At 41.2% G+C, this 27,483-nt stretch overlaps 1 protein-coding gene across 2 annotated transcripts; it reads left to right on the plus strand.

The window, feature by feature from the left end:
* rabl6a (RAB, member RAS oncogene family-like 6a) lies at positions 1-27,483 on the plus strand. 2 transcript variants are annotated; one of them, XM_062483810.1, is made up of 16 exons: positions 1-199; positions 838-1,232; positions 1,494-1,628; positions 1,892-1,939; positions 3,415-3,467; positions 3,864-3,955; positions 4,293-4,433; positions 4,617-4,722; positions 5,965-6,068; positions 8,778-9,187; positions 11,814-11,973; positions 24,068-24,277; positions 24,488-24,746; positions 24,881-25,067; positions 25,293-25,351; positions 25,712-27,483. In XM_062483810.1, the coding sequence occupies exons 2-16, from the start codon at positions 1,103-1,105 to the stop codon at positions 25,907-25,909; spliced, it is 2,292 nt and encodes a 763-aa protein (XP_062339794.1). In that variant the 5' UTR covers positions 1-199; positions 838-1,102; the 3' UTR covers positions 25,910-27,483. The 2 variants fall into 2 exon arrangements, with proteins under 2 accessions (XP_062339794.1, XP_062339795.1); XM_062483811.1 differs by having other exon boundaries at positions 24,488-24,740; positions 24,878-25,067.

Genomic DNA, 27,483 nt, shown 5'->3' on the forward strand with positions numbered 1-27,483 from the left:
GCGCATGAAAGGGGGAACAGGGGAACTGAATTCTACGGAACACCGGTATTCACTCCTGATTGATTCTCTGCAGTTGCAGTTTGTTTGATGAGGAGAGGTACAGTCAGGCTAGCCAGCTAGGGACATTGTTATTGATAGCATGCCGTGACATTTTCCATCGAAGGGGCTTGCATGATGGGCGGCGGTCGTCTGAATTAAGGTAATTTTAGGAATATATGCTTGCCACCCCCATATTGAGAAGGAGGGATGTGTGATGAAAAAATGCGAGCTAACCAGATAGCAATATATGGGAACGTGGATCTCACAAATGACACGTTTACACAAGATTGCTTAGACTACTAGCTAGCTGTACAGTACTGGCTAGCTTATGTATATTAGCTAGCAATGTTCTACACATGAGACAATTCCGTACGGAAACGGTCATGGCGTGTTTTCAATTAGAATCAAACTTAAATAAAAAGACAGTGCACAACAACAAGGCTACAAACAGGCTAGATACGAATGTTATTCCAGCGTCATCACCAGAGTAAGCTAACTTGCTAGCTTTCATTTGCCAAGGCTGCTGGAAGTCATATCAGAGAATGCACTGCATAAGCACCCAGCAGCTAAGGTAAACATGCACTGTAGCCGTCGATAGCGAAGGCTAATGCACCAAGTCCTAACGTTCAGTCTAATGATGGCTCAAAACATCTTGGCTCATTCAGACTAATTGCTACACGTACAATAGCTGCCAAATCAGGTCACCACGTATAATTGTTCTTACCTTTCCTTACCTATAGAATCAAAACTATACTATTTATCTAAACTAGTCTATCTCTCGCTATTTCTCTCTTTCAGGTGACTGTCCAATGGCTTTCTATGCACCAAGGCCAAAAAGAGACTGACTCCTCCGAAGATTTGAAAAAGCTGTATTGTGCTTCTTGAGACAGTACTCATTGACGAGTCAATCACCAATGATGTAAAAATAAAATGAAGACATAGCGAGCTACTCCAGACTTCCTCACTTTAGTAGTGTCCATTTCATTTAGGCATTTTACCACACAGAAGGTGTGCCAAAGGGTACAAAGAGGACCAAAAAGTTGTAAAACAAGCTGACTGGAAGATGTTTTCAGCTTTGAAGAAGCTGGTGGGCTCTGAGCCTGGACAGCTGAGGGACAAACATATTCCTGCTGGACTGCAGTCAATGAACCAGAGTCTGCAAAGAAGGTTCGCCAAGGGAGTGCAGTACAACAGTAAGTGATATAACGCTAGCTACTCTGACTCAATGAAAGAAATTATGCCTGTTTGCAACAAAAAGAAACCGTCTGGATTTAAAATTACTTTTGGCCTTGGATTTCTTAATGGCTTAAAAAAGAAAAACAATCCAATCAATGTATTTCCCAAATGACCACCCAGATGGTGCCCTCCATACCATGGAAACAGTTTTTTATTTATTCTGTCCATGAGGGAACCTTTCATAAAAATGACTATTCGTGACTTTCTGTTAACTTTAGTGAAAATTGTCATCCGTGGTGACCGAAACACGGGCAAGAGTGCCCTGTGGCATCGATTACAGGGAAAGAAGTTTCTAGAAGAGTACATTCCCACACAGGAGATTCAAGCCACCAGCATCCACTGGAACTACAAAAGTAAGAGAATGGGATGTTTGCAATTAAACTAAACCTCAATGATATTCATTGTTGACTAGAAATAGATGTTGCATATGCTGTTAAAGTAAACTGGTTTAGGAATTAAGGCTTGATGAAGAAAGCTACTTTCTCCTAACAGGAAAAGAATAGCAGGGGTTTAAATTCACTGTTCAATATATTTAGCATTTATTAGGGTTTTATGGTGTAACCAAAAGCTTTTTAAAGTTCTGTCAAGGATTTTGATTATTTTTCTGTTTCAACAGCAACAGATGACATTGTCAAGGTGGAAGTCTGGGATGTGGTGGACAAAGGTGAGCATTGAATGTTTCTTTGTTTTCAAAGAAATTGTGCTGAAACCTTTAAATTATATGCACTGTCAGCTATTTGACTGTTAAAAAACACAAGTTACATTAACATCAATGTATGTACTGCTCCCAAGTTTGGAATGTTTACCTATTCACAGGAACAATCTTACAAAAATAGCATAACGTATTGCTTTTGGCAAACTGCATCAATTGATGCATCACTCATTTTTTTTATCTGTCTTCTTTTAACTAACAGGTCTTCCATGTTTTATTTCATGCTCTTCTCACCTCCCATTACTCCTTTTAGGGCAAAAGCACCCTATCCCTGAGGGCTTTGGTGAGACCTAGCCTAGCCTGTGTTAGTTCAGGGTGCTTGTGCTTTGGAGTGATTCCTACTTCTGTGTGCTGTGCTGTACAAGTGTAACACTATTATCAATACCAAGTTAACCCCAAATAACTATTGATAACTGACTGAAGGTCATATTGATAGCTGTCTGTAGGTCTCAGCTCAGGGCTTTGGTAAAGTCTCTACTTTGCCTACTTTTTGGGGTCATCAATGATGTGTCTTGGGTTGAAGATGTGGAATTGGTTAGTAGGTGGGAAATATATAGTTTGTGTGTCGTGAGTGTGTACCATACATTTATTAATTTATCCAATAGTTGCCTCTAATGACTGAAGAGGACTGGTTTGAAATTATTCAGTAGAGTTTGACGTAGTGGTAGTATATCTGATTTGTATACACATCTAGTATGCTTTACACAAATTCATATCTAAAACATAATGAGAGTAATTTTTGGGTTTGGCAGGCTCTTTAAATTCACAAAGCACACTAATAAAGTGAATGCTTTCATCGTTTTGAAATAACACGGAACTGTTTTTCTGGCATCTTGGGTAAAAATGGTTTCCCTCTTTTTGTGACAGGTTTTTCTGAATAAATGCAATGAACTGACAATATAGTAACACATCTTAAATTTGTAATGTTTTTTAAAACCCTTGAAAGAATAAGCAAATGCCAAATTGTAGAAAATGGATGTCTTGCATAAATGCACTACATGGCCAAAAGTGTGTGTAAACATGCTTAGTATAGCCACTAGCTCTTCTGGCTGAATGGAAGAAAATCCTGCATCAATGTTCCGACATCTATTGTTCCAACATCAGCTATAGAAGCAAAGTGGGGACCAATTCCTTATTAATTACATGATTTTGGAATGAAATATGCTGACAAGCAGGTGTCTTTATACTGAGCAGGTATACTCTTGCACATACTTTTAGCCATATAGGTTGAACTTTTCCTAGTTCTGTAAAAATGTTGCCCAGTGACAGTAGCCACCTCTACACATAATTAGTTATGAAGTCTAGCTGATATACAGTAGGCTGATTGCTTCAACTGTAAATTTGTTCTTGGGGCTTTTCGAATAATTCTTTGAATAAAGTTTTTCTGCCTCACTAATTGTAATGCCCTATTTGCCCAACCACTGCAGGGAAAGGGAAGAAGCGAGGAGAAAATCTGAAACTGGAAAATGAACCCCAGGAGGTAAAGAGCCATGTTGTTTTCAATCATATAGCATACAGGATCGTCTGGTACAAATCACCTTCATTATTTCCTAATTGATCTTACAGTCTGAACTATATGCAAAAGCAATCCTTTCTATAAAAGAGCTACAAATTATAGTTACCGGTATTCTAACCTTATTATATGCTCATGTTGATTTTAGCTTAACTACTATTATGATAGCAGGATACCTATGCTATTTATTTCCTGCTTTCCATCAAAAGATTAAATATCAATTTGTTATTCATAGGAGTTTCATGTATCTTCTTTAGGGCTAGCTCTACATTACCTTCATATACCCCAAGATGATTTACCTCCTCTGTTTTTTATGACTATCATAAGAGGTTTGTAATTATGCTCCTCTATTGTCTGTACCAGTCTGACACTGAGATGGCTCTGGATGCTGAATTCTTGGATGTGTACAAGAACTGCAATGGCGTTATCATGATGTTTGACATCACAAAACAGTGGTGTGTACCTCTGTCTTTTGCTTCATAGTTGTCTCTCCATCTCTACTCCACCACCAACATCACCATCATTAGTAATTTGACTCGATGTACCGGGCTGCAAGACACTGAGGGATCTGGTTACCACTGGGCCATCCACTGTTTGACAGCCAATGTCTCAATAGTACCAGACTCTGACTATGGCCACTGTTTTAGAGCTTGCAATTTGCAATGCAATTTAAGGGGACCATTCACAACCAAGTCACAATCATTGACGATTAATGCTCAACCTTGAATCTTTCACTCATGTCTTTGGCTTGCGTTCAGAAGCAATTGTGATACAGAACCATATTTTTCACAGGACTTTTAACTACATCATGAGAGAGCTCCCCAAGGTACCCACCCATGTGCCAGTGTGTGTGCTAGGAAACCAGAGGGACATGGGTGAACACCGGGTTATCCTGCCTGATGACACACGAGAGTTCATATCAAACCTGAACAGGTATGTTGCCCATAATAATATGGGGGTTTATTTAGTCGATACATTTAATTTACAGTTGAGTGCTTGAGGGTCTTACAATTGCTACCTTTTAATGCGTCTCATGATTCCTAGTAGCATCTCGGACCCTTGTTTTGACATTCACAAGTTCCTTCCTAACTACTTCTTCATGCCTGATGTTTATAGACCCCCTGGTTCCTCCTACATCCATTACGCAGAGTGTTCTATGAAGAATGGCTTTGGCCTCAAGTACCTCCACCGTTTCTTTAACATCCCCTTTCTACAACTCCAGGTCAGTTAAAACCCTTAAAGTAAAGGTCTTTTCGACTACCACTTCAATCTGAACGAGCTACATGCAAGTGTGCTGCAATTGTGCTCCAGACTTGATCAACCCTTTTGTCGGAAACCCTAGACTTTCTACCTGTCCTCTGTCTAAGCAAAATGGCTGCTCCCCTGTATCCAACGCCTCACACATACATAGCTAATATTACATGCACGATCCCTTGCTCACTCCATTGTCATTGGCGTAATCAATAAGTAATTTTAAGTGAACAATAAACTACTGTCCCAGTGACATCCGCAAATAACCTACTTTTAGTGCTGCCTGTTGGGTAAAGGACGATGTAAGACATACGTAAAGTTTGTTGGTGAAACCTCATCCTCACGCACGCAGTGTTCAAACATTTACAGAGTCATTGTTCATTCAGAGGCTTTACATTATTCAAGGCAGCAAGTTTGACTGTAGGTCACAGTATCCTCTTACTAACTACATATCTTTTAAAATTCTGTCTTAAGTGGTTTTAAGTTGGTCAGATGGATAGTGCTGTAAATTAATTATAATAATTTAATTGTGCAAAGGGGTACCAACTTAAACAAGTAACCAAGCCTAATGCTTCTGTTTATCTAGAAAATTTAGTTTAAATGCTTGGCTGAGCAGGTGGCCAAAACTCATGTGAGTTTTAGTGCTATGGCTCGTGCTTCTACCTTCAAGGGTATAGATGTGAGTTCAGATGAAGGTGGTGGTGGTAGTTGAGAGGATGATGATATTTAGAAAGAAAGTGGAGAGTAAATGAACAGTAGAAGGGTAAGAGCCGAGACCTTGTTTCCAGACTGGAACAAGGCCCCAGTCTATGCTGTACTTCAATACCTAAGATAGAAGGCATTGCGACAGTTTCCTAAAAATGAAACTAGCTGATAGGGAACCATGGGTGTAGGTGATGTTCTGTCATGTTGTTTATTGTGTTAGTCTTGTTCTGATGTATATGTGTTTATTGATAGATCCATGTAGTGTACATCAGCGTGCAGTCACCTTTGTGATAGTGTGCCTTCTGCACACTACATCCTGGGTTTGACCACAGCCCAAGGAAGTCAAGTTCCTGCAGTGCTGCACAGTGTGTACATTGTAGTGTGGGTTTGAGTCCCTCCCCCACTCTATGCACTGTAATTCGCTTTGGATAAAAGATTCTGCTAAATGAGTAAATGTAGTAAGGAATAGAAAAGGAAATACTAAGACAACATTATCTTTTTTTTGCAGAGGGAGACTCTTCTTAGACAGCTTGAGACCAACCAGCTGGACATAGATGCCACTCTAGAGGAACTCAATGTTCAGCAGGAGACTGAGGACCAGAACTATGACATGTATGTTACTATGTCAATACTTTTGCATGTGCCTGTCAGGTGTACCAGCTTAACAGTATTTGTATTTCAAGGAGATTAACGACAGTACAATTTCTCTAGACTTGCTTAAAAGGTGCTAGTTGCTGTAGAAATGTATTAATTGAGACAGGTTTGGTACACACACAAGTCTATTTTACAAATAATGTTAATGTTGTAGTCAGTGAAATTACTAAGTGAAAGTCAGACTTAGGCCGAATCCCAATACTCTGTCTTACCCCTTAGTTTTGTGTCCCAATACTCTTTTTTATTGAGGGGTTGTGTTAAGATGAAGGGGTATACACCCCTTAAAACCAAGTGTTTTCGGGAGCTTACTTGAAACCTAGGGGTATGTGAATCCTGCGTGACCGGCAACAATGGCGGCCAGATCATCCAGAGTCCCATAAAAGTAAAATATTCGGCTTACATAATTGATTAAAAATTTACGACAGTCTTGTTTTGTGCTCTACACAGTCCTGTACATACAGTTAGGTCCATAAATATTTGGACATTGACACAATTTTCATCATTTTGGCTCTGTATACCACCACAATGGATTTGAAATGAAACAATCAAGATGTGCTTTAAGTGCAGACTTTCAGCTTTAATTTCAGGGTATTTACATCCAAATCAGGTGAACGGTGTAGGAATTACAACACATTTTATATGTGGCCCCCCCCTTTTTAAGGGACCAAAAATAATTGGACAAACTAACAATCATAAATCTAATTGTCACTTTTAATACTTGGTTGCAAATCCTTTGCAGTCAATGACAGCCTGAAGTCTGGAACCCATAGACATCACCAGACGCTGGGTTTCGTCCCTGGTGATGCTCTGCCAGGCCTCTACTGCAACTGTCTTCAGTTCCTGCTTGTTCTTGGGGCATTTTCCCTTCAGTTTTGTCTTTAGCAAGTGAAATGCATGCTCAATTGGATTTAGGTCAGGTGATTGACTTGGCCATTGCAGAACATTCCACTTATTTGCCTTAACCCTTGTGTTATCTTCGGGTCATTCTGACCCATCAGTCATTGTGACCCACCGTCGTATTGCGACAAATTTACCGCATACAAAGACAAAGTGAAGCATTTTCTTTTAACAGCTAGGCTGTCTCAGACCCCCCACATTGCAAAGGTTAAAAGAAAATTATTTTAATTTGTTTTTGTATTGGGTAAAATTGGGTAAACACAACGATGGTTCGTTATGAACCTTTGGGTCATGTGACCCGAAGGCAGCACGAGGGTTAAAAAACTCTTTGGTTGCTTTCGCAGTATGCTTCGGGTCATTGTCCATCTGCACTGTGAAGCGCCGTCCTATGAGTTCTGAAGCATTTGGCTGAATCTGAGCAGATAATATTGCCAGAAACACTTCAGAATTCATCCTACTGCTTTTGTCAGCAGTCACATCATCGATAAATACAAGGGAACCAGTTCCATTGGCAGCCATACATGCCCACGCCATAACACTACCTCCACCATGCTTCACTGATGAGGTGGTATGCTTTGCATCATGAGCAGTTCCTTCCCTTCTCCATACTCTTCTCTTCCCATCATTCTGGTACAAGTTGATCTTGGTCTCATCTGTCCATAGGATGTTGTTCCAGAACTGTACAGGGTCTTTTAGATGTTTTTTGGCAAACTCTAATCTGGTCTTCCTGTTTTTGAGACTCACCAATGGTTTACATATTGTGGTGAACCCTCTGTATTTACTCTGGTGAAGTCTTCTCTTAATTTTTGACTTTGACACAGATACGCCTACCTCCTGGAGAGTGTTCTTGATCTGGCCAACTGTTGTGAAGGGGTTTTTCTTAACCAGGGAAAGAATTCTTCTGTCATCCACCACAGTTGTTTTCCGTGGTCTTCCGGGTCTTTTGGTGTTGCTGAGCTCACCAGTGCGTTCTTTCTTTTTAAGAATGTACCAAACAGTTGATTTGGCCACACCTAATGTTTTTGCTATCTCTCTGATAGGTTTGTTTTGATTTTTCAGCCTAACAATGGCTTGCTTCACTGATGGTGACAGCTCTTTGGACTTCATATTGAGAGTTGACAGCAACAGATTCCAAACACAAATACCATACTTGAAATGAACTCTAGACCTTTTATCTGCTCCTTGTCAATGAAATAACGAACTCCCATGAGGTAATAACATACACCTGGCCATGGAACAGCTGAGCAGCCAATTGTCCAATTACTTTTGGTCCCTTAAAAAGGGGGGGGCCACATATAAAATGTATTGTAATTCCTACACCGTTCACCTGATTTGGATGTAAATACCCTGAAATTAAAGCTGAAAGTCTGCACTTAAAGCACATCTTGATTGTTTCATTTCAAATCCATTGTGGTGGTATACAGAGCCAAAATGATGAAAATTGTGTCAATGTCCAAATATTTATGGACCTAACTGTATGCAATCATGTTTTTAATTGAAACATTTTTAAAAATCGTTTTTAGTTTTACTTTGCTACGCTGATGTTACATTGCTGATTTGCACAACAGTCCCGCATTTCTCTGATTAGCCTTGAATGGACACTACTTGCTTTGGAGACATTGATATACGTAACCGTAACCAACTGGTGTCTCATTTCATAGGGCTATGTAGCCCTTATCCCTTAGTTTCGAGGGCTAGGGGTAAACTAAGGGCTAGGGGCAAGACAGAGTATTGGGATTTGGCCTTATCTTACAATTGTTTTCCTACTAGTTTCATGGATATGATGGAGGCCAAGGGGAAAGGATACAACTCTCCCTCCAATGGCCAGAGTCCCTCTTCAGGCTCCCAGTCACCCATTGTCCCCCAGAGTGGACCCTCCACTCCTGGGGCATGCTCAAGCCCCTGCACCCCCCAGCTCCCACTCCCACCCCAGACTGTACCTACCCCAAGCCCAGCCCAAGTACCTACTCCTTATAACCCTAACCCCTCTCAGCAACCTGCCTCTTCTACTGGCCAAGGTCAGACACAGCATCCCCTGGCTTCCCCACAGAACATGGAGGCGGCCCATCAGTCCACCACGCCCCAGTCGCCCAGTGGTGGCCAGGTGACCGCTCCCCAGAAAAGGGGCTTCATGTCAAGGCTGTTTGGATCTGCCATCCCTGAGACACCACCTAAAACAGGTAAGCAATGTATTGTTTTGCTGGTTTGTAGACTGATTTAATAAAAGAGTATAACTCAGTTATAGAGGATGTCTGAAAATAGTTATCTTCCATATGAAAGAGTAAATACATTAGAATCACAAATAATTATTTTTCTTAAACTGCTCAACACGTATGTGAATTCAATAGGTCATCTGTTAAAGAATTAAGAAATAGCATATTAAATGATTGCCCCACCAGTCTGCCTATTTAATTGATTTATATAAGGTACACATAATGCTTGTTCAAGGTGAACCATTTTCAACATTCATGAGCAGGAACAGATAGTCACCTAGTAAACTAAACCTGTTGTTAGCCTGGCTCTGCCCTCCTACGTACTTCCGCTCAATTTTGAATTTGCTTCTGTACTAGGTCTGGCCATGAGGTAAGTAAGTCACATGTCTCCGGTTAATTTTCTACCGGCCAATCAGCGAACAGAGGGAGTGGCTGTCGTGCGCTAGTTTATGTTGTAGTTCCGTAATGGCGGTGGAGAAAGATGCGAGTGAAGCCATTCGGTCCGTTGTGGCAACTCTGACGAATATCCATAAGCTAAAGCCAGAGCAAGAACAAGTTTTAGTTTTGTTGGTGGCCATGATGTTGTGGCCCTCCTCCCCACGGGGTTCGGGAACAGTTTCATTTTCCAGCTACGGCAGCTAGCTCCGTTACAGTAGTGGTGAAGGAATTGGCAAACGCTAGAGATTGGTTATGGCAGATCAGAGTGGCTCTGGGCAGATCCAATAGTTTGAAACTTCAACAGAGTACCCGCCTACAAGGAAATCAACACTTGTCAATGGAGCGAGGCCAGACTCTGTACAAATGAAATGTACGACAGTCTGGTTAGGACCAGGCTACCCTGTTGTACCCCACAACAGGGTAACCTGTTGTACCCCACAATTTCTGGGGAAATTGAGGGGTGTGCTCCTGTATTTTTGTACGCCCTTCGACTGGTTAGCTCCTGCGATTCCCACACAGCAGAAGTGTAGTAGTTAGTTAGCTCTACAATTTACCGGGGCTAAGTCTGAATCTAGGAGCAAAACGGAGCACAGCTGCCAGGTGTAGGTATATGCAGGTAGCAACGCTAGTGCTAAATAAGTATTTAGCTCGTCGGCTCCATGACGCCGGGTAAGTAGAGACTGCTCACCAAAAGAACGAAGGGGAACCAAGTAGCTTCAACTTTAGTAGACTTTTAGCTACGGTACTAATGCTGAGGGCTCGCTGATATCGCTGTCGGTCTTACTAGAGCGTCGTTGCTAACTTGTGATGTTGTGACGTAAGGCTAGCACTGAGTTCCCTTCTGCCACACAAGGCATTTTTCAACACAAAAACTTCAGCCTAAATCGTGCAACGGAACGTAAATCCAAGCAACGTCATTGCTAACGAGACGAACCTTTTGTCAGCAGGGAAACATCTAAAACAGGCAGGACAGGGTGCCCTGAGGACCAGGGTTGGGAACCACTGGTCTATGTAGTCCAAATATTGAGGGATCCTTAGGGGTGGGAAAATAAAGAATAATAATAAAGAATAAATATATATGAGAGAACAATGGTTGTGCTCGCCGAAGGCTTGAGCACACCCCATTAAAAGAACCTTTACTCACGATTGTAACCAAATAAGGCTGAAATGTGTATGATGAATGTGGAAGAACATTTGTTAGGAGCTCAGGGGCACATTACAGGAAGAGCCCTGCCAACCTGTGGCGCTGGAAGGGGTTTGTAAATCTTGCCTCTGTGTAAAATTATGATCCATATGAGAACATTCTCCATGCAACAGTGCTCCAGTATGGTCTGGCAGGAAGATGAGAGGTTAAGAGGTTCTGTGGATTGAATACTGATGAGAGACTGATGAGGAAGAGACCAAGACAGGCCATGCATTTGTAGAGCTATTAATGGGACAGTTAGGGCCAGGGAACAACTCCCCACCCCACAGGTACCACTGGTTGTTCTCTGCCGCATTGCAGAGCCAGGGGTGGAGGTGGTGGACATTTATCACATACACATGAATGGTTACACACTTTGGATACAGAAACATCCTCATACAAAAGCAGACACAAGCAGAGGTTCTTGCGTACACGAGAAAATGCTTGGATTTACATGCACTGGAATAGTCCATCAATGTCAGGTAAACACACAGTGGTATGCCTAGACTGCAGAGCTTATTCAGCACGGCAACTGGGAAACACTCCACTGATGTTTTTCTAGTGTTTTTTATTTTGACGATTTTACGATGATTACTTCACTCTATTGATATCTATAAATCTAAAACGGCCAATAGTCCAATCTTAACCCAGGTTCAAAATGTCATATATTGTAGAGGCCTACTCCAGAAAACTATTTTGTGTCTCTCAGTGACTTGTTAATTATATGTTGTTAAAGAGATGGATGTGGATGTTGTGGTAAAAAAGCTTTATATTTTTTTCCATCGTCAAAAATGTAAAAACACCTTTTTTTTCAGTTACACTTTCTGCATAGTTTCCTGAATGTAGCACTATTTCCATGTACCTTCAACCAAGAGATTGGACAGGTGTGCAAAAGTGGGAAAATATAGTCTGGTGTGTTTACTTATTACATATAACAAGTTCACTCAATCTCTCCCCTGCCACCGCCTCCAGATGGCCTAGGGTCAGATTGCGGCCAGCCCAGGGGAAATATCCAAAATGTGGATGACTTTGTTCCAGAGGTGGGCCTGGACCGGAGTTTCCTGGAGGAAGGGGCTTCAGGAGCTAAAGCCAAGGAGAAGGCCCGCAAAGCAGTTAATATGGACAGCGACAGGTAGGGCCAAGTCTCCCAGCGTATACTGAAATGGCTTATCTGTGTCTCGAACATAGGCAGAAATCCCGGGGGGTCACGACCCCCCCCATCCTGGGAAAAATTGGATTTGTCCCCCCCAATAAATCACTGTAATTATACGCAATGAAATGTAATTATACGCAATGAAAGCACTTAGCTGATTATGGACACAATGGTGCTTTTTTACTGTGCTATGTGTTACAGCAGTAATTTTGGTGTCCCCCTCAGGAATTGCTCTTGAGAAAATGTCATATAATTGTCCCCCCCAAAGTTGATAGCGGATTTTCGCCACTGGTCTCGAAATAATTTCTAGACACAGGGTTCCGGTGGCATGGAATGAATGAATGAATGAGACGTGAGATTGCGTCTGTTTTGATCCGAATTTATGCAATTAAGTTCTATAAGTACAGATTTATTAAGTACGGAGAGCAAAATGACACCCAAAAAAGCGACAGCTGCAATGATCGAGAAGGATATGGAGGAGATTAAAAATCACTAAACTTAATGTCGGAGGAGATAAACAGTGGCCAAACAACAAGCAAATTTACTTGACCTAATGGAAGAGGTGGGTCAGCTGAAAATCAAAGATAAGAGGATTGAAAACCTGGAACGGAGAGTTGATGATATGGAACAATATTCACGCATAGACAATTTGATCATCAGTGGGTTCGAAACCACACACCAAAACCTATGCCAGGGCTACGAATGGAGTCAAAGAAGGTAAGGATTCCCTAAAAAGTGAGTTGCACTCATTGGAGAAATGGGTCATTCAATTCTTTGACAGTAAAGACTAGGGATGGGTATCGAGAACCGGTTCTTGTTTAGAACCGGTTCCCAGTGAATCGATTCCTTGGAATCGTTAGCAAAATTCCTTAACGATTCTGTTAACGATTCCCTGGGCCGTTAAACAATTAAAATGCTAAGTTTAATAATGGATTAAGAATCGATATGCTCAGTTTAATAATGGGAGACGCGAACTTCTGTCTGAATAAACTATAAAAGTTTGCGCACGCATGCGCGAAGACAGACTGCAGCAAACGGCAACTAGGAAGAAGCGTTCTAAAGTTTGGTTGTATTTCACACGACAAAATGACAACAACGCCACTTGTAACGCGTGTAAAAAGTCTATTTTGTCGAAGGGAGGAAATACTACAAATATGAAGAAGCATTTGAACACACAGCATGGAATGAAGTTACTGGAACGTCATGTGTTCGATGCATGCAGCAGCGCAGCTAACGTTCGCGCTCATCTCTAACTATCTAAGGTAGAGCTAAACTGCTCAAAAGTGATCACAACCACTTGTTACTGTGTGAAGCAATTTGCCTTTATTGTGTGTAGTCGATCTAGTTATCTTCTGTCCCGTCTTTGAAGCATACCTTTTAGCTCCGGCATTCGTCTCCCATTAGTATTGATCTTATTGATCATTTCACGTTATCGGGGCGGCGTGTGTTATCACATGTCGCATTATTAAACTGAGCATATCGATTTTTAATCCATTATTAAACTTAGCATTTTAATTGTCTGGCCCCCCAGTGGTGGAATCAACTCCCCACCTCCATCAGAGACACTGACTGTCTCTCCACCTTCAAGAAAAGGATCAAGACGCACTTGTTCCGGGAGTACAACGGTACTTAGGAATGGTTCGCTTGACCCGATGTTAGTTTCCTCAAGGATCACAATGACTTGCTCAGAGACTTGTTGCTCTTGTGGTTAGTGGTAACTGATTAAAAAATGTTGTACTCGCTGTGATATATTGTTTTTATTATTGTTGCTTGTTTTTTCCACAGGTACACTTGCACTTATTGTTCAACATGTTCATGTTGTTTAATTGTAACTTGTTTAACTACATGCTCTTATGGTTCTTCCCTTTGGCACTTACTTTGGTTGTTCACAATGTGTGCTTCATGTTTTGGCTACTCGCAATGTTTTGTGGCTATCTTGTTGTTATGATCAGTGACCTATGCACTTTGTAAAGCTCTCTCTTGGAAGTCGCTTTGGATAAAAGCGTCTGCTAAATGAATAAATGTAAATTGTTTAACCTTTTAATAGTCCTGTTAAATGTGCCTGAAAACGCCTAAACAACATACCCAAAGTACATTGAAAGCTGTTGTCACTGAAGTTATTTCCCCTGTTGTTAGGACCCCTGTAAGTCCTAATGGTGTTGAGTAATAGAAGCTTGAACACAAGGAAACTGAAAGTTTTCTATCTCCGACTAGATTTTGTTTTGAAAACAGAGGCCTGAAGAGGCCTAGAGGTGGTAGGTATTAGCTCATTTCAGAGCCAGTCAAAGCCAGTTTGAGAAATTCGTTTAGAACGAGTGTGTGTGTGTGGGGGGTGCAGGACGCACAGACCTAGTTTGCTGTAGAGGGAAACATCGATAAGAGAATCAATAAGGAATCGAATCGATAAGCAGGAATTGATAAGGAGTCGGAATCGTTAAAATCTTATCAATACGCATCCCTAGTAAAGACATGGCTATAAAAAGCAAAAACGTGGATTGTCACATTCTTCCTCTGAAAAATATCAACGCGAAGCTGGAAATCATAATTCGGTTAGTAAATAGAAAACACAAAATCAAACTATTGTAACTATTAAAGCTGAAGGGGACTGAATTATAGCTGAATTAGCACCTTAAACAGAAAAAAGCTGATATCGCCAGAAATGCACGCATCTTGAGAAGGCAAAACAAGATACAAACAACATGGACAAGGAATTGTAAAGTATTGATAAGACTGAACGGAACACTGGAAGAGGCAAAAGTGATGGTGGTGAGAGAACAAAGACTTGGCTCAATACAGATGACTAAACATTCAAAAAATACAGGACAGGATGATGGATCAAAGGAATACTACCAACGAATTGATGACAGGACTTGACAGTGATAACATATTTCCGTTTGCAACACTGAGGATGAAGAGTTTATAGACACTAATGCAAATGATGGGGGGGGGGGGGGGGGGTTGCAAAGCCTACATAAATGTAAACAATTAAGCTTGAAATTGATGTGGAAAAAGCCAAAAATATAACCATAAACTGCGTATATAACACCAGGATCAGACATTGATCAATTTAAGGATAAGATTAAAGGAATTTATGACAAACTACATGATAATAAGATGGTATTTGTATGTGGTGATTTCAATATCGATTTGTTACCAAAAGACATTAGACTTTATTAACACAATGTTCAGCATTAGCCTTTATCCCATGAATATAAAACCAAGTAGAAATATAGCTGTAAGCAGCAATGGCAGATTCCTCCTTCAAAATGGCAACATTTTGTAAAATTGACATAATACACTGGGATTAACTAGAAGACTTGAAATTGTAATTTCTGTCAGAATAAAAAAAAAAGAAGAAAATGTTTATATCTCTGACTGGATTAGAACCCACCACCCCTTCGCACATCAGCACTGCATCTCATCCTACTAAGCCATTCACAGACTTACGCATTGTCATATTTGGTTAAAGTTGTAATTAACAGCTGTAATTTAGTCCTATTTATATATGGGACATAAAAACGGGACAACGGGATGACTGGGTTGCTCTGTAAAGAATATCTTACTCGTAGTGCTTTGAAAAGGTTGTTTGGGGTGCCATAACTTGTCATGGAAGGGAATTTCAAATCATGCCTAGCATCAGTGGTGATGTGTCCTGGCTTAGGTAACTGAAATGAATTTGTGCAACAGGCAAGGGATCCACCTGAACAATCAATATACTTCATTAAAGCTAACTCGGTTGTGAATCTGACACTACCATGTGTAGCCTACAAGCAGCTAGCTACTGTGGTGAACCTGGCTTGTTTTGCAGTGGCTTACACAGTCTCGCTAAACAGATGATCGGAGTGTTGTAATGGGCCGTTCTGTCGAAAAAAAATTGCTTTGACTGGTTTTGAACCTACAACCCTTCGTTTACCAGCACAACATCTCATCCAATTGAGCAATTCCCAGATCTGGAATTTGCCATGTTCAGTAACCGGATAATAAAATTATAAATAGTTTCTCCAATGGCAAGCATTGTCAGATTTGGTCCAAGCTCAAACATATTTGTCATATTTTCACATATCAAGGTGAAACTTTGCAGGGTACTTCAGGGGGGTGTCACCTTAAAGCCTATTAGGTTTAAAAAAACATTCAAAATGACATTTGATTTAGTGACACAAAAATATTGAGGCAATGTGGACATTTACATAAATACACCCCTTTCAGACATTTTGTATTTGATTCAACTGTCTTAAGTAACGTTTTTAAATACGTCAATGATACATATTTGTACAAAATTAAGTCAATTTGACCTTTTTTGTAAGAGGAGGAATTTTTAAGGTTTTCCCAAATTATCACTGTACAGGAAAATCCATCATGGCGGACCTTATGGGTCCTTTTTTATTCCTCATGAAAAATGAGGCCTTGAAGTTCTGTGATGTGCTCTCATGGATGAACTTAAAGGAAATCTGAAGAGTTTAACTGCCCACTAGTGCATCACCAATGAAAGACTGACTCGTAAATCAGGTGATCTATAGGGGTCTACCTTCATCTTTACCATAACTCACTCAGACTTTCAATGGAGCACTGCAGCAGTTAATGAAGTTATGAAAGATATGAGTAGCCTATTATAAAAGCAACAAGGGAAAGAATTATGATGCAACCATTTTAGTCGCATATGCTCCAGAAAGTTTATCTGTGCGGCCTCATAATATACTTGGGAGCATTTGTGCGAGTGCAAATAATCATTATGGTGCGACCTGTTTTAATTTCTTTACAAAAAGCTCACTAATTACTACCAAGTAAAAAAAAGTACATTTCGAGCCCTGTGAGGTAATAGACCTGTTACTGTACACACATCCAAAATATTTGATAACCCATTGTCATCTATACCATATTGTGAGAAATGTCGGTCGGTGCAAGTTTTAAAGTCTGATTTTTTTTGTGCAGCGATTGTTTAACGATTAGCTCAAGAACCGGGCAGTGTGTAAAGTTGTAATTCTGCAGGTGTCCATTTCAGAACCCAAGGACGTGTCGCGTTTGACGTTGTTTGGATAAGCTCTTCGAGATCCCTTAAAAATATTTTGCTTTATTATAGGCATATTATAGGCATAACCTTGAATCAGCTTCTTTCAAAGGGTTTTCTTTATGGATGAAATGCTGGCTAGCTAACAAAGACGAAAGAAAGTGGATACTTTATTTCTGTATGGATCAGTGAATTTTGTCAGGAATTAAAACTCTGCCTGTACATGGCAATGAACATTGCAAAGAGCCAATTAAACTAACACAAAATCAAGTAACCGACATTAAAGGCTCATCACCAGCTGCATCACGGGCATGGGCACTGCATCTATAATTCCAGGAATCTCTGTGTCTGTGCCACCGAATCAACTAGGCAACATTTTATTCACCGGCTGCATCACGGGCACTCCTCAGAGTCTTTAAAGGGGAGATTGACTGGGTTTTTGGGGTATTTTACACTGTTCCCTAAGGTCTCCGAATAGGGTATGTAACATTGGTTGGGCTGAAAATGGCCCAGGTGCTGTTCTATGCCCCATGATGCTTCCAGGGAATTTGACCCGGGAAAAAACGGTTTTCTCCTTTTATGGTATGCTCATGAATATATATATGAGCTGCGCGCTGATTGGTTGGTCTACAACGAGTGAAGCTGCAGAGCAAAGATGCAACACGGCCAACACTCACTGAAACATGAAGGTGGAGACTTGAAATAAAAACGTACAAATAAATCTATTGTGTCTACACAACATTGATTTCAACAGATTGACTATAAATAATTTGAAATTATTACGTTAGTTGTTTCCACTTCTGTTGTCGAAGCAAACAGGATCGACTTAGGTGGGTAACGTTAGCACTACAGCTTAGCAAACAAACTATTGTGATTCAACGCAGCTTCAGTTAGCTCTAGCTATCTTGATAAAAAAATTATCTGGACAAACATGCATCTTGAATTGTAGATTTACATGACAACACAGGTTATTTATTTGAATGAAACACAGTCAGGAACATGAAATAACGTTAGCCCCATTGCCAGTAAACTAAATCATCACACACTCAAGATGGCGCCGATGATGGCTGCCTTGGTTGCTAGGTGCACTCTGTTTTGTCTGTTAATTCAGGGTTCTGCCAAGATTTCCGGGGTTCTCTAACAAGAGAAGTACTACTAAACATCAGGACTACAACTCCTGTGAACTTATTTCCCACTTTTCTGCTTCCAGCGGCAGATTTAGTGGGAAATCTAGCCAGTGCCGCGCTAGGCTTTGCCCATGCAGTGAAACGCCGAAGAAGGGGAAAGCGAGCGGGAGCGCTAGTTCGGCTAAGCAGACGTGGAATCCGAACAGTGCTTCAAGTTTTTTCCTCTCCAACGTACGTTCACTGTGCAATAAAATGGACGAACTTCAGCTACTGATGGTGAAAAACAGAGACTTTCTTTCATCTTCTGTTTTGTGCTTCACGGAGACATGGCTGTGCGATTTGATCCCGGACACCGCATTACATCTGGCTGGCTTTCAACTCGTGAGAGCTGACCGGGACACTGCACTCTCCGGCAAAACCAAAGGCGGTGATATTTGTTTCTACATCAACAGTGGCTGGTGTGTAGATGTGACAGTGATTCTGAAACATTGTTCTCCGGATCTGGAATCATTTTTTATAAACTGGAAACCTTTTTACTCGCCACGAGAATTTGCGTCACTCATTTTGGTCAGAGTTTACATGGCACTGGGTCCACAGGTTAAAGAGGCCCAACGCATGCTCGCCAACCAGATTCTGAGTGTGGAGCGAGCAAACCCGGATTCCCTTGTTATCGTACTCGGCGACTTTAACAAAGGTAATCTCAGCCACAAACTCCCTAAATACAAACAATTCATCAAATGCCCAACCAGAGAAGAGAACACTCTGGATCACTGCTACACTACAGTCAGTAGAGCCTACCACGCCATCCCTCGTGCAGCACTGGGTCACTGACCATACCATGGTCCATCTGATTCCTGCATACAGGCATAAATTAAAGCTCTGTAAACCTGTTGTGAGGACATCAAAACAGTGGACCAGTGAGGCTATGGAGGATCTGCGGGCGTGTTTGGACTGTACTGACTGGGATATGTTCACAACTGCTACCAATAGTCTGGATGAACTCACAGAGGCTGTGACATCATACATCAGCTTCTGTGAGGACTGCTGTATTCCAACACGCACCAGGGTGAACTTCAACAACGACAAGCCCTGGTTCTCAGCAGAGCTCAGAAGGTTGAGGTCAGAGAAGGAGGAAGCATTTAGGAGTGGGGATAGAGACGGATTCAAGTAGTCGAAGAACAGGTTTAGCAAGGCGGTGAGAGAGGCTAAACGACTGTACTCAGAGAGACTGAAGCGTCAGTTCTCTGCTAACGACTCTGCTTCTGTCTGGAGAGGGCTCAGGCAGATTACCAACTACAAGCCCAGAGACCCCTACTCCACTAACTACTCCCGCCTGGCCAACTACCTGAATGAGTTCTACTGTAGATTTGAAAGACAATTGGACAGTCCTGAACTACCCCTTCCCACCCATGAGGCCTCCTCCCTCACCCCCTCTACAGTGACGACTCTCTCCATTCAGGAGGGTGAAGTTAACAGACTTTTCAAGAGGCAGAACCCCAGCAAAGCAGCCGGGCCGGACTCTGTCTCTCCTGCCACCCTCAAGCACTGCGCTGATCAGCTGTCTCCGGTGTTCACCTACATCTTTAACACCTCCCTGGAGACATGCCATGTGCCAGCCTGTCTCAAGTCCTCCACCATCATCCCTGTGCCCAAAAAGCCAAGACCAACAGGACTCAATGACTACAGACCCGTCGTCCTGACCTCTGTGGTAATGAAGTCTTTTGAGCGCCTTGTGCTGGCACACCTCAAATCCATCACAGACCCTTTCCTGGACCCACTGCAGTTTGCCTACAGAGCCAACAGATCTGTGGATGATGACGTTAACATGTCCCTCCACTCCACCCTACAGCACCTGGATTCCCCAGCATCCTATGCCAGGATCCTGTTTGTGGACTTCAGCTCTGCCTTCAACACCATCATCCCCACCCTGCTTCAGGACAAGCTCTCCCAGCTGAACGTGCCCGACTCCACCTGCAGGTGGATCACAGACTTCCTGTCTGACAGGAAGCAGTGGGTTAAGCTGGGAACACAAGTCTCTGACTCCCGGTCCATCAGCACCAGATCTCCTCAGGGCTGCGTCCTTTCCCCTCTGCTATTCTCCCTGTACACCAACAGCTGCACCTCCAGTCATCCGTCTGTTAAACTTCTGAAGTTTGCTGATGACACCACCCTCATTGGGCTCATCTCTGACGGGGATGAGTCTGACTATAGGTGGGAAGCTGACAACCTGGTGATCTGGTGTAGCCAGAACAACTTATAGCTGCTCAATGGTCTTAAGACAGTGGAGATGGTTGTGGACTTCAGGAAGAATACAGCCCCACTCACCCCCATCACCCTGTGTGACTCCCCAGTCAACACTGTGGAGTCCTTCCGCTTCCTGGGCACCATCCTCTCCCAGGACCTCAAGTGGGAACTGAACATCAGCTCCCTCACCAAAAAAGCACAACAGAGGATGTACTTCCTACGGCAGCTGAAGAAATTCAACCTGCCAAAGACAATGATGGTGCACTTCTACACAGCCATCATTGAGTCCATCCTCACCTCTTCCATCACCATCTGGTACGCTGCTGCCAGTGCCAAGGACAAGAGCAGACTACAGCATATCATCCGCACTGCTGAGAAGGTGATCGGCTGCAATCTGCCTACCCTCGAGGACCTGCACACCTCGAGGACCCTGAGGCGTGCGAGCAAGATTGTGGCCGACCCCTCCCACCCTGGTCACTCCCTGTTCCAGCTACTCCCCTCTGGCAGAAGGCTGCGGTCCATCAGGACCAAAACCTCACGCCATAAGAACAGTTTCTTTCCATCTGCTACTGGCCTCTTCAACAAGGCCAAGGACTCCCATTGACATTCATTCACTTATTTAACTATTATAAGTCCATCTAATAGCAATTACAGTATGCACAAGCCACCTTACCTCAGTATCCGATTGCACTATGTTGACCACTCACGCTGCTCATTCTTATTCTTATTTTTATATATATATTTTAATTTATATTTAAATTGTTGGATTCTTAGATTGTTTAGTTCTTAGAAATAGTTAAACTTTTGTACTTTTACTTAATTTAAGATTCGTATATGTTTAGTGTTTTGCACCTCCCTGCCTAAATTCTGTGTTTGTATAACATACATGGCGAATAAACCGAATTCTGATTCTGATTCTACCGATGCTAGATACAGGCACGATACGTTAGCATTGCTAATAACTTAGCGACAACATCATACAACAGCTTGCGGCTGTGATGAACATAAGGTCGGAACAGCACCTCTTTTCAGCAACAACTTCATAGCAAATCCTGCTTTACATTGTCCCAGGTTTTCAAAACTGTCCAAAAATGTTTTCAAAACTGTCCAAAAATGTTTCAAAAATGGTTCGAGCAAATGTGACCGATTTGGGGGTCGAACTGCACAGGGATCTTCTCATAGACAAACATCACAGCCCGTCGAGTGTTTGGTTCCTTGGGAAGACTCTGAAAAGTGTCAGCATTCCCTGTACAGGCTGGAACACTGCATTTACGACCGTAGTCCATTTTCAATATACTTGAAAAATGTTCTTCTTTGTAATTCCGTGGAAGTACACAGAGCAGAGCAGCGCGCAGGAAATTTTGGGGCAAAGGTACACACCAGAGCCCAAAAAAGGTGGAGCCACCGAACCGACGTCAGTTCGGTGGCTTTTTCAAAACCTACCGTTTTACAGCTAAAATTTTTTATTGTGAGATTTGCATAGGAAAGAGGTGTCAATGGACTTTGGGGTTCACTGTATGTCCATTTTACCCACTGAACTGTCGTTATTCAACTGTGACAAGGTAAATTCGGTTCTGCAATCAATGAACCCTTTAACTTGATGATTTGGGCCTGCTCCTCGGTTGGTTTTGGTGTCAAAACGAGCCGCAATGGGTATAAGACAATAGCACTATTCCTAATCCTAACACTTTAGCCTCCTCCATGGATATAGCGAGCTGCAATGTGCATACGACAGGAACAATGTTCTTACAAATTTATCCTTGGTCGGTTATCAGTGTCTTGTATGTGAATGCGATACAGAAAATACAAGACAATTTTACAGCACTGCGTAACAACAAGGAAAATAATACAAATGCTAATGTAAACATTGCACACACCCCTTAGCCAGACCTGTACATGCAGTGTTGGTTGATTGAACAGTGGTTGATTGAATGTTGACAGACTTTGCAAAAAAGTATTGATCTATTCTCATAAAGATCGCCTGAAAACTTCTTGGCTCTGTCTATTAATGTAATTTTGGTTGATAAGTGTTTGTTTCAATTCTTCAGGGCTGAATCTCTGCATTTTTGGCAAACGTTTTAATATTGGCTACAGTAGCTAGTCTAACGTGAACATTACTGTATGAGTTTCAGGGGTGACAGACTTCCTTTGATTGCTATCACAGACCTACCTACACTGGTGGCAATGGGCTCTGTTTACAGGTTAAATATTATGAAAGAATAGAGACGTAATATGAGTTGACAGGTTTATTTACATTTTGCCTCAGACCAATGCATTCTATTTGAAAACCACAGGTTTTCATTGGAATTCTGCGCACACAAATTAAGTTTGGGCATCACCAACTGCATCCCAGACACTGACTTAGGGATGCGTATTGATAAGATGTTAACGATTCCGACTCCTTATCAATTCCTGCTTATCGATTCGATTCCTTATCGATTCTCTTATCGATACTGCCCTCTACAACTAGGTCTGTGTGTCCTGCACCCCCCCCCCCCCACACACACACACACGTTCTAAACAAATTTCTCAAACTGGCTTTGACTGGCTCTGAAATGAGCTAATACCTACCACCTCTAGGCCTCTTCAGGCCTCTGTTTTCAAAACAAAATCTAGTCGGAGATAGAAAACTTTCAGTTTCCTTGTGTTCAAGCTTCTATTACTCAACACCAATAGGACTTACAGGGGTCCTAACAACGGGAAATAACTTCAGTGTCACCTTTCAAAAGAGACCATTTACGTTCATGTACTCCAAATGGTTCAACATCAGCTTTCAATGTACTTTGGGTATGTTGTTTAGGCGTTTTCAGGCACATTTAACAGGACTATTAAAAGGTTAAGTTTAATAATGGATTAAAAATCGATATGCTCAGTTTAATAATGGGACACGCGAATGTTTGCTGATAACACACAAAAGATAACTAGATCGACTAAACACAATAAAGGCAAATTGCTTCACACAGTAACAAGTGGTTGTGATCACTTTTGAGCAGTTTATCTCTACCTTAGATAGTTAGAGATGAAGCGCGAACGTTAGCTGCGCTGCTGCATGCATCGAACACATGACGTTCCAGTAACTTCATTCCATGCTGTGTGTTCAAATGCTTCATATTTGTAGTATTTCCTCCCTTCAACGAAATAGAATTTTTACACGCGTTACAAGTGGCGTTGTCATTTTGTCGTGTGAAATACAACCAAACTTTAGAACGCTTCTTAGTTGCCATGTTTGCTGCAGTCTGTCTGAATAAACTATAAAGGTTTGCGCATGCGCAACGGCACAGAGAATCGTTAACAGAATCGTTAAGGAATTTTGCTAACGATTCCAAGGAATCGATTCACTGGGAACCGGTTCTAAACAAGAACCGGTTCTCGATACCCATCCCTACACTGGCCTATTTATAATTCCAGGAATCTCTGTGTGCGTCCATTTGTGTGTGTCACCTACTTCATCGGGGCACTGTGCACTGTCTATATAAATTCCAGTAATGTGTGTCTCACCAAAATCTTAATCACGACTGCATCATGGGCACTGTGCACTAGTAAACTATGATGACAGAATGAGTGGATATTTAGGTTAAGAGGGTGATTTTGGAAGATTACAAAAATAATAATATATATATATATATATATTATAAGTCTAATTCCATATAAGAATATAGTATGAATACACTCCTACTTTTGTTTTCCTCTTTCACAGTGATGGGGAGGGCAGAGGAGGGAACCCCATGGTCTCAGGGTTCCAGGATGATTTGGATCCTGAAGAACTGTGCCAGGCTGTGCCCAAGGCCATGGCCGCTCCCAGTCTGGGCATCACCCTAACCAGTGATGAAGAGGAAGAGGCCACCACAGCACCCAAACCCAACCTGGATGGAGGCTCAAGTCTGGACAGTGAACTTCACAGTAAAAGGTGTGGCGTTTCTCTATTATTTGAAATCTTGAACATGTTTAAATTATACTATGATAGCTACAAATATATTAAGTTGGGATGGCTGATTAGATTGATTATCAGGATTGAGATTGCTATCCAAGAACTACAGGCAGGAGGCTCATTTCCATAGCCTTCCTTTTCCAAACAGCACAAACTATATTTCATTATTATACTGTTGTCTTTTTCCAGAATCTCTTCCAATGGAGCAAAGACTCAAAACACGACAGGAGAGTCCAAGAGACCCACAGTCCTAAAGATGGAGCCTGTGTCTTTTCTAAATCCTACCCCAGCCCCAGTGCAGTCTAACCGGGTAAACAAGAAGGAAGCAGACAAAGACTCAGATACCGATCAAGAGGCCCATGTGTCCAAGCAGATGCTCTCTTTTGTCATGGATGACCCAGACTTCGAGAGTGAAGAATTTGAGACATCTAAGAAAAAGAAGGTAGACGTGGTATATAGTGTACGGTGGCATAACTATTGTCTTACAATTGTGATTTTGGAACTGAGAGTTTGCTACATAATGCAATTCCATGCTAAAATGTTAAGAAGGGAAGTTTTTAATTGTATTCTTTCCTACAGGAGCCTACCATTTTACAAGACGATCCATCTGACCTATCTGATGACAGCTTTGTACCCAGGACAACACTGGACCTTCTCAAACCCACTGTCCTTTCTTTGAAGAGCCAGCCGCAGAACGAGGTGGACTTGTTTGGCCTAGGCTTCCAGAAAGGGGCGTCCAAGAGCAAGGACAGCAGTGAGGACCAAGACGGTGAGCATGGTTGAAAAAAAGCAGTTGTGTAGAAATATTACATTGTGTACATGCTTCTTCTTCTTCACTGTATTTTCCCCAACTGGGGGACACTTTATGTCTAATACAATATTTGTAAATCCTAAATTTTTAACATTAATTTTAAACATCAAAAGCGTATCTCTGGTAAAATCAGTGTATATGTAGTACCAAAACAATATGTTGTTGATCTTATTTTTGTTGCAGATAAAGACAGTAGACACTCAATAAAAGATAAGAAGAAAAAGAAGAAGAAAAGTAAAGAGGTAAAGATCCATAGGCAATTCAAATCTGCAAGTGTTTCCTTACTTTAGTACTGTCTCATCTAAACTTTAAGCTCAGAATAAAATATTTTAGCAATGGAGCTTTTATAAACATATTCCTTAACAAAACTAAACTAAAAATATGGATATCAATTAAATTATCAAAAAGTCGTTACGGTATTAATTATTGTGAAACAAAGCTACCATTGAGGCACCTATCTTTGTCATAATGTTGGCAATACCAGTAAATGTCTGGTGGCTAGATTGAGTTGCCTGTAGTTTGTTTTTTGACTTTTGGGCTGCAAATTTTTTTGTAGCAATTAAAGATCTCTGGTTGTAACTATGAAACATTTCTGCTCTCAGGATGATGACAAAAGCAGCAAAAAGCGACACAAACAGAAGAAAAAAGAAAAAGAGGATTCAGAAAATGGGGACGAGAAAGAGAAAAAGAAGAAAAAGTCTAAAACCAAGAAAAGCGGGAATGCTGATGACCTTGAGTCTTTCCTAGGAGGGGGTGACGGACTAGTTAAAGGTGAGGGTGGAGACTATGAGGAGCTGTAGAACTGATCTTTCCAATCCCGGTACTAGTCAGCAGTGTAACATCATGAATACGTTGGTGTTATGACCACCTGACTATTGGCTAAATAACCATGGATCTGCAACTTCAACTGATTTCATCTCACTCTTCCAGACTGACATTGTGGTACCTATTTTATCATTGTGAGTTTAACTTTGCGTTTATTTAATATTCTGTTACACTTTAAACACAATGCTACGTTGATGCAACAAACACTCAAGTTTGACATAGCTGTAGCTCATATTGGGATGCCTTCTGGTCAAACTTAAAGGACAAAACAACTTGTTTTTAGATTGAAGTGATCATTCCTGGGTAACATACAGTATTCTTAAAATGTTCTAGTTACTTTCCATTTCTGTCGACTTTTCTCATTAGGTACAGCAGATTGCTGAACTAATAGATCCGGATAAAGCTTTTAGAATTGACCTCAGTAAAGAGTCCTGAACAACTTATCCATGGGTGCTGACAGATTATATGAACGAGGGGTTTTTAAGGAATTTTGAAGACTGTGCAATTTGTTTAATTTATTATGCAAATATAATTCAGCTGTAAAACTATTATTTATTGTATCTAATATTTTCCCCTTGTGTTTCTTTTTGTTTCTTTTGGTTGGTCATCAATGCCTTAAGGAAAGCTATCAGTCTTGTAAAGATGCTTCCAAAAAGCTTGTGATCAAGATGCCTTTTGTTGAAGACGATATTGGTTTGGATAAAGACATTTTAGGGTGACATGCTACTTTTTTTCTTTCAAAGCTGCTGTACACATAATATATTTTCTTTTTCTAAAATGGTCATCCTTGTGCAATCTAATTGAATCTACTGAATCATATTCTTACACAAACCAAAACCAAACAGCATGATCAATGTCTTGTACGTATTGTTATTGTGTGGTTACATCCATTGAATATATTACATGGATACCTATATTCTAGTACTTGACAAGCACCAAAGGATGGTTTTGGTTGGGTGTCAATGGAATTGAGCCTCACCAAGTCCTTTGTATCCGATATGGCCACAGCAAAGGACATGTGAGACGCACAAACAGGCTGCACCCACACTGGTTTATGCAGCTGAAGTTGGAAAACCTTCACAGCAGTGTTGCTACTTAGGATTCACCATCTAGAACATTTCAATGTTCAAGTTGGTGTTTTATGTATATTGTTTAAAACGGTTATCAAACTGTTTATGTAAGTACATTATTTGGGTGTGTAAATCATACCTATAAACTGTTCCATACTTTACACTCCTAAAGATGTTTACATCAATAAATGGTCTTGAAAGGCTTCACAGTCCCCTTAGAATAGACTATGTACATCAAGAAAATGGCCACGAATTCATTTGAAACTCTTACCATCTTTGCATTCATTTATAGTGAACATTGCATATTTATAAAAGAAAAAAAGTAATTTCACAATATATTTTGGACATCAAAAAGGCATGTGTGTTAAAATATGCACAAATGTTTATTAATTATTACTGTGTATTTCCTAATGTATCTCCATAACCCCCTTGGTTGTTTCATTCTGGACTGTCTTGAAAATATTAAATACTATAAACTG

The sequence above is a fragment of the Osmerus eperlanus genome, chromosome 18, assembly GCF_963692335.1.
Source record: "Osmerus eperlanus chromosome 18, fOsmEpe2.1, whole genome shotgun sequence".
Taxonomy (NCBI): domain Eukaryota; kingdom Metazoa; phylum Chordata; class Actinopteri; order Osmeriformes; family Osmeridae; genus Osmerus; species Osmerus eperlanus.